The sequence below is a fragment of the Lutra lutra genome, chromosome 10 (genome assembly GCF_902655055.1).
Source record: "Lutra lutra chromosome 10, mLutLut1.2, whole genome shotgun sequence".
Classification (NCBI taxonomy): domain Eukaryota; kingdom Metazoa; phylum Chordata; class Mammalia; order Carnivora; family Mustelidae; genus Lutra; species Lutra lutra.
Window position 1 is genome coordinate 55,875,149 of NC_062287.1, and position 14,164 is coordinate 55,889,312.

The 14,164-nt window shown below is 43.3% G+C and overlaps 1 protein-coding gene and 1 non-coding gene across 6 annotated transcripts in view; both read left to right on the top strand.

Annotated features, from left to right (window-relative positions):
- Positions 1 to 3,953: 3,953 nt before the first annotated feature.
- The window catches only part of P4HA3 (prolyl 4-hydroxylase subunit alpha 3), a 41,725-nt gene continuing 31,514 nt past the window's right edge, over positions 3,954 to 14,164 (top strand). For 4 of the 5 annotated variants that reach the window (XM_047690336.1, XM_047690332.1, XM_047690334.1 and 1 more), the window contains exons 1-3: positions 3,954 to 4,193; positions 11,302 to 11,444; positions 12,231 to 12,454. In XM_047690336.1, coding sequence (XP_047546292.1) covers positions 3,994 to 4,193; positions 11,302 to 11,444; positions 12,231 to 12,454 — 567 coding nt within the window. In that variant the 5' untranslated portion in view covers positions 3,954 to 3,993. The other variant, XM_047690335.1, reaches the window with a different exon arrangement.
- Positions 10,306 to 10,408, top strand: LOC125080251 (U6 spliceosomal RNA). The gene has a single exon (XR_007121279.1). It is a non-coding gene; the product is annotated as a U6 spliceosomal RNA (small nuclear RNA).

Below are 14,164 nucleotides of genomic sequence, written 5' to 3' on the forward strand. Positions count from 1 at the left end.
CACATCTCCCCCAGGCAATCTCACAGTAGTGGCCCCAATGGCAGTGGTGGTAGTGAGGTTCCTATGGCTGTCTAAAACTTTGAGTTATCTTATGTATTCATCTACATACATAAGGACCATCTCAAATAATGCTGTAAATTTTGTTTTCAGCAACCCAACAGGGTGGGGAAACCCCCACTGATCTTTTTCTCTCTGTGTCCTCTTGCAACTTGGCCCAGACATGTGTAGTCAAGAGAAGCACACAACAGAGCAGAGTTGTTTGAAGGCCAGGTTTCTGGCCAGAGAACCAAAAAGAGAAGTCTCGGGGGCCTGGAAACTATCAGAGAGATTGCAGAGAGGGAAAAGCTCAAGAGATCCATCCCATGATTCCTGGATTCACCCCTTAGCTCTGCATGCACAGATCTGATGCTAAATCGCATGCCATAGACCTAAGTACTGAGGTATGGGATAGACCACTGTCTAGATCCAAAGGTGGCACACAACTGGGACAGATCTGAATGGCATTGCAAACAGTTTGGGAATTGAACTGACATTGAAACCATGGCCACAGAAGGCAGATCGGAACTTGTGGCCTGAATCCAACTGAGTTAATTATATGCTAGCACAAAGATATTAATATTTTCCATAAGATTTAAATAAGATGCAGACACTTATATATTCAAAAATACCTAGTATTTAACCCAAATTATTCTGCATTTGAAGAACCAGGAAGATCTCAAGTATGAGAAAAGGCAATCAACAGACATCCAGGAAGAAATAACACCAATGTTGAAAATTATAGAAGACTCATAAAATGTTCCAAGAAGAATGATGAATACTTCAAAAAAAAAAGATTTTATTTATTTATTTGACAGAGAGAGAGAGAGAAAGGGGGAGGGAGAAGCAAGGGCAGGGAACCCAATGCAGGGCTGGATCCCAGGACCCTGGGATCATGACCTGCATTGAAGGCAGATGCTTAACCAAATGAGCCACCCAAGTGCTCCAAGGAGCTCCTGAAATGAATGTAAAGGTAGATAGTATCAACAAAGAAATAGAAAATATAAAGAAGGACCCAATGGAAATGTTACAATGGAAAGTAAAATAACCAAAATAAAAAACTCATTGGACTCAGTAGAATAGAGATGACAACCAAGAATCAGTGAACTTGAAGATAGATTCATAGTAATCAACTAATCCGAACAACAGAGAAAAAATGTTTTTAAAAAAATGAACAGAGCCCGAGGCCTTATGAGGCAGTATCTAATTCATGTCATCAAAATTCCAGAAGATTTTGTAAAAGAAGTATTTGAAGAAATAATATATGAACATTTCCCAAATTTGACAAAAGATGTGAGCCTAGAGATCCAAGAAGTTCAATGAACCCTAAACAATGACCAAGTGAGGTGAAGGAATAAATGCCCAGCCATTCAGGCCTGACATGAGACAGCACTGACAGGATAAACTAGCTGAAGCCCTCCTGCCATTTTGATCAAAACTTCATCAGGCCTCTTTGACTTCTTCCTCTTCCATTCCTTCCTTTCTCTCTCCTTCACAGATGTTGATCTGTAACCAATATCTTACACCCCAAACTCTATATCAGCGTCTGCTTCTGGGAATACCCAATCTGTAACATCAGTGCAGACAACATAAGTATAGAGCAAAGAACTGAACCCAGGTAGTGTAGATTCAGAGTCCATGTCCTTAGTGGAGACCAGAGGCAGATTTTCCATGAAGCTTAAGCTTCAAGGCCCCTAATTTGCACAAACCTTTCTGAGGCCCTCAGGATTGGGAGGAAGTGTGAACCTAACAATGTGCTCACATTGCTATATGATATTTGCAAAATATGCCCCCAAAAGCTGTTTTAACCACAATTGGTTACATTATCTCTTTCCTATCTGACTCCCTCTCCATTACACTTTCCCTCCTAACACTTCTCCTGATTGAGAGAATGTTGAAATGGCCATGGACCTTTATTTACAACTGAGTAGTCATCTCAGACTGCTTTCTGCCCACAGAAGTTTGGGGGTTATTGTAGTTAGAATAACACCCCTCCTAAAGATGCCCATGTCCTACTTCCCCAAACCTGAGACTTTCAGGGTATGATTAAGTTAAGGATCTTGACATGGGGAGATTATCCTGGATTGATCTTGGTAGGACTGGTGTAATCACAAAGGTCCTTAAAAGAGTCAGAGGAGAAGGATGTGACAGTAGAAGCAAAGTCAAATAGAAATGTAAACATGTTATATCGATGGTTTTGAGGATGAAGGAAGGGGCTATGAATCAAGAAATGTAGGCATCCCATAAAACTGGAAAAAGCAAGGAATAGATTCTCCTCCAGAGCCTCCAGAAGAAACAGCCCTGCAGATACCTTGACTTCAGCCCAGTGAAACCCATTTCAGACTTCTAAACTCCAGAAATGTAAGATAATAAATTTGAGTTGTTCCAAGTCACTAAGTTTGTTGTAAATTGTTACAGCAGCAATAGGAAACTGATACAAGGGTCTGATGGCATCTTTTTTCTTTCTTTTCTTCTTTCCTTCCTTCCTTCTTTCCTCCCTCCCTCACTCCCTCCCTTTTTTTCTTCCCTTTTTTTTGTATTTATTTTTGTCTTTAACTCAAACTTGCAGTGCTTCTTCTGATAAAATTATCTTAAAAATTTTTTTTTAAAGTGTATGTATGTATGTAATCTCTACACTGAACACGAAGCTCGAACTCATAGCCCTAAGAGCAAGAGTCACATGCTCCACTGATTGAGCCAGCCAAGTGCCCCTCATCTTAAAACTTTTGATGATTTTCTATAAACCTTATTGGAATTCACTCCGTTAGACAAAAGTCACATCTATATTTCTTTCTGGGCAACTTAGGCTGAGAGTCGGGATGCTGTGGTACAATAATGTTAAGATTCTTAGAAGCATTTTTGCCAGTTGAAATAGTTTACTTTATAGAGAACACTCTTAAGACTCTTTGAGGTTCTCTTGTTTACCAGAAAGACTCTAAGAAATGCCCTTAAGATTCTCTGAAGCTCCACTAGGCAATGCCTTTATATCTTTCTAAAGTCGCAACAATGAGTCTTTAGAACCACATTTTTGAAAGCTTTACTTGGAGGTCGTACTTCACATGTACCACCCTGGGCTTGTTGCACAACCCTCTCTTTTCCTGAGAGCGCTTTATTGTGCTTACTTGTTTACATCTGTTTTCCCTCGTGAGTCGGGGGGTTGGATGTGCTATTCCTTTATGTCCTCAGCACCGTGACAGAGGTGCTAAGTATTTGTTGAATGAACGAATGAACATTGCCTGGGATGGGGGCGGTAAGTAGCCTAGTCAGACAATAATAATAATGTTTTTGCTTAAGTGTCCATAGGTATGTGGTATAGAGCAATGACCCAGGATCCCAGTTTTAGGTTTAATATGTCCTAGATTTGTCATGCAGCGACCCTAATCAACTTCACCCTCTTTACCTTCGGTCAGAATTCTGCCTTTCATGATGGCTCTGATGTCAAGTCTTCTGTGAAGTGTTTCCTTCCCTCTGCTCCTCCACAGCTCTCCCTGCGCAGCGCGTCGTCATGAGGAACCACCTCATTTACTCACCTGGATTTTCCCATCAGAATCCAGTAGTGTCTGTATTTCCACCCCCCATCCAGAAGGGTGGGTATTCGGGGGATGGCGCTGTTCAGCCGTAGACCAGGGAATTCGTCCTCCCACACCCACGCCTCAGTTTTCCCGAGCGTGAACCGGGCATCGTGGAAACATCTTGCCAGGGCTGCGCTTTGGTGGAGGGCCCGCGGACCCTGAGGGTGCAGGCAGTCCCCGCGCCCGCAGAGGAGCTAGGGGGCAGCCGAGGCGGAGATGGCGAGCGCCGGGAGGCGTCAGAGCAAAGGAGGGCGGGGGGCCTGAGGCGGGGCTGCCCGGCTGGCCAGAGTCCGGCGGGGCGTGGCGGCGCGCGGCGGGGTGGGCGGGAGCAGCGCGCACCGGAGCTTGGCCCGAAGGTCCGAGGGGACGCGCGCGAGAGCCGGCGATGGGCCCCGCGGCGGGGCTGGTGGCTTTGCTGGCGGTGCTGGCGCTCCGAGCAGGGGACCCGGCAGGGGCCGCGGCGCGGGGGGACACGTTCTCGGCGCTGACCAGCGTGGCTCGCGCCCTGGCACCCGAGCGCCGGCTGCTGGGGCTGCTGCGGCGCTACCTGCGCGGGGAGGAGGCGCGGCTGCGCGACCTGACCAGGTGAGAAAAAGCGCGCGCGGTGGTCCCGGGGGCGCGTGAGTCGGGGAGACTGAGTCAGAGGGCAAGACCGAGGCACCGTGCGGTAGGGTGGCGGGTGACTCAGTCTTATTGTCGCTCAGCGTGGGACCTTAGACCCCGTTTGAGAGTAGGGTTAAGAGCCTCACCAGACCGTGAGGCTGAGACATCGCGTAGCCCACTGTGGCCGTCGGACTCAGTGTCCCCCTGTGTGGGACCCCCGACACACCGTGGCATGAGATAAAGGAGAAAGAGACCGAACGTGACCTCGGGGACGCTGTATTGCACAGTGTGGAGCCTCGAACTCCGTCGCACACACCCAGTGGCACCCAGGGCCATCTTCACACAGCCAAGTTGATGCGCTGTGGCAAATTGTGGTGGGAGTGACTCAGGCCTAGTAGGAGGACCTCATAGGGCATGCGGGTGGGTTTCCAGGCTCTGTGCCACAGAGACACAGCGCGACTGCAAGAGCGAGAGGGAGAAAATACAGTGTTACTGTAGCCACGTGTGTGACAGAGAAGGGGTGTTTAGTAGGAAGTGACATTGTGTGACCGTGTGTGAGATTTACGTGCCTTTGGGACTGGATGGGCACGATGGTATGAATATGTCTGCAGCATTCTGGATGCTGCTTGTACAGCTCAGTATATAAATAAGGTTTCGTGTTCATTAACTCATTTAGTAGGGGTGTTTGCCTATTCTGAGCCACATATTTTCCAGGCAGTGGGGATAAAATGGTGAGCAAGACCCAACTCTGCCCTCAGGGAGCTTGGAGTCGGTGGCATCATGATTATTAATCAGAGATGTCCATTGTCTCCTTTGTTTTCAACTCTCCTTCTCTTCCCACATTTAATAAGAGTTCTCTAAATTCTTTTTTTTTTTAAAGATTTTATTTTTTTGACAGAGATCACAAGTAGGCAGAGTGGCAGGCAAGAGAGAGAGGAGGAAGCAGGCTCCCTGCTGAGCAGAGAGCCCGATACGGGGCTCGATCCCAGGACCCTGGGACCATGACCTGAGCCGAAGGCAAGAGGCTTTAACCCACTGAGCCACCCAGGCGCCCCAGAGTTCTCTAAATTCTAAATAAAGGGGCGCCTGGGTGGCTCAGTAGGTTAAGCCTCTGCCTTCGGCTCAGGTCATGATCTCAGGGTCCTATGATCGAGCCCTGCATTGGGCTCTCTGCTCAGCAGGGAGCCTGCTTCCCCCTCTCTCTCTACCTGCCTCTCTGTCTACTTGCGATCTCTCTCTCTCTGTGTCAAATAAATAAAATCTTCAAAAAAAGATTTAAATTCTAAATATGAGATAACTGAGATTTAATATGTGTATATTGAGACCAAGAAAACAGTAGGGAAAACCATACTTGATACTAGAGGATACTGAGTGCAGCAAGAGCAAGCAGATGCTCAGCTAATACTGTTTGCCATACAATCAACAAACTCGAGTGCTACACACTGTGGCATAAAAGACTGTAGACTTGGCACGCTGGGGCACTGTAATCATGTATTGACTATCAAACTGAAAAATGAGTGACTGTATTGTGTGATACATTGTGTTTGAGTATGTTGTGTCTTCTCTGCTTGGGACATGAAGAAACCTCCAACAGTGCTGTAACCACATAGCTATCTGAATAAATTGAAATATGTCTTACATCATCTGGCCCTCTGCTGAGCTGAGGCAACAGAGAGCTGTCTCACAATGCACCGCTGATATAGCTGAGCGAGTGTATGCGATAGTAATACTAATTCTGGGGCGCATGGGAAGAAGGCATGTGGGACACTATGGCAGTGGGAGAGAGCCCTGTTGGAGAGAATCAGGCTATGTGTGGAAGTGTGTGTGAAAGATCTTGTTACTCAGTGGCGACTGAATGATGTGATTTGGTATGTGCTCTTAAGTATGTAGCTTGCATATAAGCAGTTATATGTGTGTTTAAATTTACTATCAGTTTCGAATAGTGTGAATTGAATATACACACATGCACACACACAAAATGTATGTGTGTGTTATAATAGTAAAGGATAAGTTCAGTAATTCTTGTCACTCTTCAGGGTTGCATAGTTGCCCAGTGTTTTATGGGCCTACTCTATAAAGCAAAATGTTTTTTTTTTTTTAAGATTTTTATTTATTTATTTGACAGAGAGAGATCACAAGTAGACAGAGAGGCAGGCAGAGAGAGAGAGAGGGAAGCGGGCTACCTGCCGAGCAGAGAGCCCGATGTGGGACTCGACCCCAGGACCCTGAGATCATGACCCGAGCCGAAGGCAGCAGATTAACCCACTGAGCCACCCAGGCGCCCCTAAAGCAAAATGTTTTAATTCTGTTCTTAGTCCGCATGCATCGGAGTCTAGGTTTATTGGTTGAAATAAAAGACTCTTCTCTTTGATTTGAGATTCCACCAAGTTCCCTGCTTCCATGTGCTCATTCTCATACCACTAATCTCTTTAGTTGGGTGGCTCAGGTAGAGATGGGGGGGGCAAGATCCTCATGCCAGGCTTCCCAGGGAACAGGTTCAGAACAGAGAGATGGCACTGTGGATCAGAGTAACTGATGGAGGGGATGGGGGACACTAATGCTGGTCTCCTTTACTGTCTCATCACCATTGTCATAGTCACAGCTCTTTCACAGAACCCTAATTTCATTTGCTCCTTACACACATGCTTTGAAATAGGTTTGTATGGCTCTCATAAACAAATGAGAAATCATTTAAAATATAAGAAAACTAAAGTTTAGTACCCTTACCCGAGATTATACATTAGTAGGTAGCAAAATCCGGGACTAGGACATAGTTCTTTTGATTGTTTCTTCGTATCATGCCATCAGGTAGGTCCTTACTGCTTGCTTTATCTGCTGCTGCCAGGACCCAGACCAAACCCCATAACTGCTGAGGTTTTATGAATAGCTGGAGTACATAGTGGTTAAGAGTCTGGATGTAGGAATTTAATAGACCTTTGCTTGAATCCTTGGCTCTGACCTTGGGCAAGGTCCTTTACCTCTTTAAGCATTATTTTCCTAATCTGCAAAATGATGATAATGATAGCACCTACCCCACAGCTTGGTGGAAGGATTAGTACCATGTAAAGGCATTTATCATATTGCTTGAAATGTAGTAGGTGCTCAACAAATGTTAGCTCTATGTGATTTTTTTGTTTATTTTGAGACTGCCTGGTGAAACTAGACTCCACCTTTGGCTCTAAGCAGTAACTAAGATTGTGAGAGCCTAGATAATAAGATAGATTCAGAAAAATTCTAGATTCTCTTCTCCTATGAGCTATGAACATTTAATTTCAGAAAGTTTAGTTTGATATCTTAGAGACTGTCTGTTCCTTAGTCAATGCTCTAAAACCTAGTGAGATATTTGCTTTCTAAAACAAAAATTTTGACAGTTCTGCTTATTTTCCTTATAATCCCAATCTGGTGATCTAATGTGACTTGAGATGTTATTTCTAAGGACCTCAGTAGATAGTCTTCTCTAAATTTCTGAATTAGAAATAAAATATTTTGGGGGTGCCTGAGTGGCTCAGGTAGTTAAGCATTTGCCTTCATCCTAGGTCGTGATTCTGGGATCCTAGATCTAGCAGAGGTTGGCTTCCTGTTCAGCAAGTTCTCCCTTTACTCTGCACCATGCCCCCCATGTACTCTCTTGCTCTCTCTCTCAAATAAATAAACAAAAGCTTTTTTAAAAAAAGAAAATATTTTTCAATGTTGAAACTACTCCTTACCCCCAAGTTAATGAATAAAAATTTTACTAGTTATAATATACATATATATATATATTGCTTTTTTAAAATTTTGCTATTTCAGTTTTAAAAAGCTACCAAGATTGAAAGAGTAATATCAGCAGCAATAATTTTTGTGTTATGAATTAAGCATTTGGAATGTCTCAGAAGAACTGAGACACAGCCATTGCTGAATTCTCAAGAAGAAACATATTGAATTAAAATAGCCTACGTATTGCAGCTGGATAACCTATCCAGGCTATGTTTAATGCAGGATTGGGTTGCAAATTTTATGTGCAGATTCTTGAAGCAAGGATCTGATTTTCTACTCTCAGCAACATTTGTTAAAGCAAAAAGCCATTTAGGAAAACTTGAGGTTTGAATTCAGCATCCAGTGATTCGGTGTCTGAAAACCAGCTATTTGCTCAGAGGCTGGGAATAGGGCCAATGTTTGGATTCCAAACCAGTCTCAGATATCTGTTGATAGGTTTTTTCCTTTGTGTGAAAGAAAAATGATGTATCTGAATGCCGAACTGAATTATGTGCTGCCGTAGAGATCCAACCCTTGCCCTAAATAAACTGACCCCATAACACAAAGTGCCATGTGAAGAGAACAAGGCACTAGGGCTTTTGAATGCTGGAGGACTTGGGGGAAATTTTCACGTCTCTGCCTTGTGTCTTTCCTCTGATGCCTGTTAAACATCCTCAAGCACCAAATGAAGAATCTATTTATTCAGTTATGGAAAAGATGATGGAAAGAAACAATAGAATGGTCATGCTGAAAGGATCCAGAGAGACCTTCTAGATTAGACCAGTTTTGTCATATTACAGAGGAGCAAACTGAGGGACAGTTGGAGGCCAGTTCTCCTTCCAATCCAACTGTCTATAAAATTACTGCCCACTCAGCCTCAGTTGTCCTTGGATACTTACTCTTCAGGCTGGATTCAAGCCCAAGTCTCTGCTTGTAAGTGTTTTCGTCTAGCAATGAAATATCTTGCACTAAGTAGTTCCATATGGAGCTGGAGCAGGAGCAGGAAATAATGGGTAGTAAAAAAAAAAAAAAAAAAAAAAAAAAAAAATCCCAGCCCAGGAGGCTGGTTTAGTTTTTAAAACTGTAGAGTAGCCATTCTCAAAGTGCCTTGTTTCAAAGATCAGAGACATCCTGGGACTTGACAGGGTTTTCATTTCCTCTCTGGGGCACCAAGGCCCAGATTCTCTTCCCTTAGTTTATGCTTGAATTCAACTCTTGGCTCCCTGGAGGCACCTGGAGGCAAGTCATCTTCTATTTCAGGCTCCACCCTTGAGAAACCCTTAGGTCAGACTCAGTTTCAAGGCAATGAATCCCCCCACCCTGCCACTCCCTCTGTTCTTAACTTTCATCCCTACCTCCTCACTCAAGTCTTCCACTCTGGCCAAAGGATGACTATATTCTCACCGCTCTTGAGCACATGCCTTTAAACCCATGGCCTCTTCACTTTGCACACACTTTTTTCTTTTTACTTCCATTGTTGTTATTATATTACTCCTGGAATTAATAATTTTAAATCAAGGGAAAAAATTTGAGGGCATGCCAACAACTCTTAGGTCTGCCTTATTACCATCAATAAATTTTAATCATGTTAATCCCAATAGTGTGTTAGAAATGGAATAATTGTAGTATGCCAGGAAAGGAAACAGCATCTTTTGCTGATGTGAACACTGTTCTAGGACATCTGAAAAGGAGAGAAATTAACTAGAAAGATGGTCGCTTCTGGTCCTTTTCTATACATTTGGCAAGCCAGAGAGGCTGGACGCCTGCTGGACCACCCCACATCCACCTCCCCCATTACAGCTACTAGTTTTTTATGTGGACTTCTTCCTAAATATCTCCCTTGAATCTATCCCAACCTCTGCACCCACTGTCATTATTATGGTTCAGACCCTCCTTACTCTTGCTTCCAGTTTTGAATTGACCTCCAGACAGTTCTTTCTGCCTCCACTCTTCCCCACTTCTGAACCCCACCCTCTCAAGATTCATATACGTAAACATTTCCTAGTGTATCCAGCTCTCACCTAAAACCTTTTGGCGGCTTCTAATTGCACTCAAGGTAAAACCCAAATTCCTCAGCAGGGCCTGTGGGGTGCTCTTTTCTTGTCCAGTCTGACCTACCCAGCATCCTTCCAACACATCTAGGGTTCCAGCACTACTGAAGAGCTCAGACCTCCCCCTACCATTTCTCTCTGTCCCTTCATGTATGTTGAATTGTCTCTGACTGCCTCTCCTCCCTTCCTCATGTCTTGTCTTTTCATCCCTAGCATCTAGCATGGAGTCCGCCATCTAGCAAGTAACCAGTTTAGACCGACTTATTAATGAACACATACTTGTCAAGCTGCTGTGCTTTTGTATATGTTAGTCTCATTGGCTCAAAAAATATTCTTCCTGTGATACAGAGAAGAAGAGCATGGGTCCTGAACAAGGATGACATGCAAATTCGTGAAGCGTTCTATATTTTTTGAATCACTGTGATGTACGCCTGAAACTAATATAACACTGTGAGTCAACTATACTCAAGTAAAAAAAAAAAAAAAAAAAAAAAAAATTCTTTCTTTTTTGTTTTAGCTCCGTGGAAACAGTATGGCAAAATCAGCTGAGAGCAAGCTTCAGAGTCAGGAAGATTTGGGTTCAGATCTGGTTTTGTCACTAATAGTGTGGCCTTGTTTCAATTTTCTCTCTCTTCAATGTTGGTTTGATAAAATCTAATCTGAGGGTTCTTGGGGGGAATTAAATGAGACAAAATATATATAAAGCACTTAGCAGAATGCCTAGTACGTGGTAAAGGCTCAGTAAGTAGCAGCTATCAATTGTTTAATCCTTTAGGACTCAGATCAAGTGCCATTTCCTCCAGGAAGTCTTCCCTTACACCTTCTAACTTCCGCCTGGGTTAGGGGCCTTGCCTACAAGTAGCTGGAGCGTTACATGGCTCTTTATAAGCTCTCTTCTCTCCTAGCAGGTATCACAATTATTGCAGTTAATTTCACAACATTTTTGAGCTTCTACCAGATTCTAAATATTGATAATAGAGTGATGAGAGGAAAGATTTTCTGGCTTGTGAACTGCTTGAGAGCTCCACCCTGTCTTGCCTTTGAATCTTCAGCATCTAGCGTGGTCCCTGATGTACAGTAACTGACGAGCAGAGACTGACTCATTGAATGAACAAATGGATGGATCTCCTTCTCTTGTCTTGGTAGTTTTCATATTCTTTGAGCTTATTGGCTAGAGGATTATGTGAGTCGCCAGGGGTTCATGTTTCATTTTTAACTAGTCTGAATGCATATACACTGTGCCAGCCTTTGCTAGGGGCAGTGGCTATATTAGTAAGCGAGATCGTTCCACTCTTCTCTTCCAGATTCTATGACAAGGTGCTTTCTTTGCATGAGGATTCGGCAACCCCTGTGTCTAACCCTCTGCTTGCATTTACTCTCATCAAACGCCTACAGTCTGACTGGAGGAATGTGGTACATAGTCTGGAGGCCAGTGAGAACATCCGAGGTAATGAGGAGGAGGGCTGGAGGGTAAGAGAAGATTCTGTCTCCTGACTCTGGAAAGGAGAGAGATTCTGGTGGAATGTGATGAAGGGTCATAAAGTGGGTAGGTATTACTCCATCTTCATAGCTTTTGCTATTAACAGAGAATTAAGGTCCTCTTGTTAATATGTCTATGTGATTGTACATTAGAAAGCACTTTTGGGGGGCCTGGCTGGCTCAGATGGTGGAGCTTGCGACTCTTGATCTTGGGGTTGTGAGTTCCAGCCCCATGTTAGATGTAGAGCTTACTTAAAAATAAAATCTAAAAAAAAAAGATGCTTTCATGTCCATTATCTCATTTGAGCTTCACCATAACCCTATGAAGAAGTACAGGTTATATCATTCCATTTACATATTTGTCTAATAATTTCTATTTGATTAAACTATAATGTGATCTGAAGCAAGGTCAGTTTCCTAATTTATTCTATTTTGTACTTGAAGAAATTTGTTGACTTTGGGGAGATTAGGAGGAAGAACAGTTATCCCCACAAAGGGCAAGATTCCTGGAGACAGACAGGATGGAACAACATGCGTGTGCTTTAGTTTTTACTCTAGAGCTTATGTTCCTCATTCAGAAGATTGTATTAAGCATCCACTCTGCACCAGGACTCTGCTAGCCATGGGAAATAAAAACACATAAAACATGTTATATGCTCATGAAATATTTGAACAGGTGGTTATGCCTTGCCTGTATTAAATGCTCACTGCCTGTTTTTTGAATGGTGGATTGGTGTTTTTACTGCCTTGACAGCTCTGAAAGATGGTTATGAGAAGGTGGAGCAGGACCTCCCAGCCTTTGAGGACGTGGAGGGAGCAGCAAGGGCCCTGATGCGGCTACAGGATGTGTACATGCTTAACGTGAAGGGCCTGGCCCGGGGCGTCTTCCAAAGAATTGCTGGCTCCGCTGTCACTGACCTGTACAGCCCCAGGAGGCTCTTCTCCCTCACGGCAGATGACTGCTTCCAAGTTGGCAAGGTAACGGTATCCAGAGAGAGAGACCGAAGCGCTCAGCCCTTGTTTCTTGTGGATAAAGGAACTATATCCTGATTGCTTTTACATGCGTTAAGTCCTTCCAGCAAACTTGGAAATTTGGTATAATTCCCCATTTTCAGATGAAGAAGCCGAAGGTCAGACATGGTAAGTAATCTGCCCAAGGTTACACAATTTTAAGTAGCAGAAATAAATTCTGAACCTGGGTCTTTTAACCCTGAGTCCCATTTTCTTTCCATAATAACTAAGGTGATCACATATGCAGGACATTCTGGAGAGTAAAGGGAGTGTTACTAGTTATGGCTGGATGACAGACATAAATTGGGACTGGGAAAAATGGTCCTGGGGTCACCATAACAGTAGCGCCCTTCCAACAGACAAATGGCTGGGTGGAAAGGAGAAGCAGGGTTCAAGGTTGGGGAAGGGGAGAAGAGAGGGAGATGTGAGGTAAGGTCACGAAAACTCAGCCTCCTGAGACTTTCTGGAATCCCTTGCAACATTTCCTGAGCATTTAGAAGTATTGGATTAAGGTAGTGTCAAAAAGCTGAGGCCAGGGCGCCTGGGTGGCTCAGTGGGTTAAGCCGCTGCCTTCGGCTCAGGTCATGATCTCAGGGTCCTGGGATCGAGTCCCGCATCGGGCTCTCTGCTCAGCAAGAAGCCTGCTTCCCTCTCTCTCTCTCTCTGCCTGCCTCTCCGTCTACTTGTGATCTCTCTCTCTGTCAAATAAATAAATAAAAAATCTTAAAAAAAAAAAAAAAAGCTGAGGCCATTCACTTTAACATTACTTGAGGAAATAGACTTCAGGAACCTTCCATATGAGAAATTCAACTGATCTTTGATCATAACTTATAAGCACACTTGAGGTTATTTTACAATATATTCTTTGTTAGCCTTTGCCACAAGAAGTAATGGAGTAAGTCCTTTTTAATTTTGAAGATGTGTATTGCAGGAAAGTAAATTTTCCCAGCCACTGCAGTATTCATTAGCATATCTGAGACTGGGCCTCATGTGCCCTGATTTTAAGTTTTAGAGATCAGTCTTCCAAATTAGTGCAGGGTGGGTTGCCCTAAGCCTCTCTATGTACCATTTTCCCTTCTCTAGGATTCTGAATGGAATCAGCTCAATCATCATGTTCATGGCTAATTTAAATTTCAGCCAGGTAAAATAGTTCTGTGTTTGGTACCAATATACACTTCATTTGTGAAGCCTTTCTGAAACTAAAACCATATGTTGAAAATGCAGTAAGTGCCTTCCTGAAACCCTCACCGGCCATCTTTATTTTTGTCTTGATTCACTTATTTTAAAAGATAAAACATTTCAAATATAAGAAAACTACATAAAATAATATAACAAGCAATTATATCTATAATTGAGATGAAATGTTAAAATTTTGCAATGTTCATTTCAAATTTTAAAAAGGAATTTATGTAAAACAAAAGGCATTAAGGTTAATATTAAAAAATGAATTTACATATAGCTCAAAAAGCCCCCCTCTTCTTTCTCCTTACCATTCCTGACCCCTCCCTTCCACTCAACCCTTGCCTGGGTGCCCAGGAACTGTCCTGAGCCATACAATATATGTGTACTATCCTGAGTCCAGCTTCTTTCAGCACACTGGATCTGTAAAATTTATCCACCTGTTGCATTTATTAACAGTTCATTCCTTTTTATTGCTGAGTAGTATTCCGTTGTATG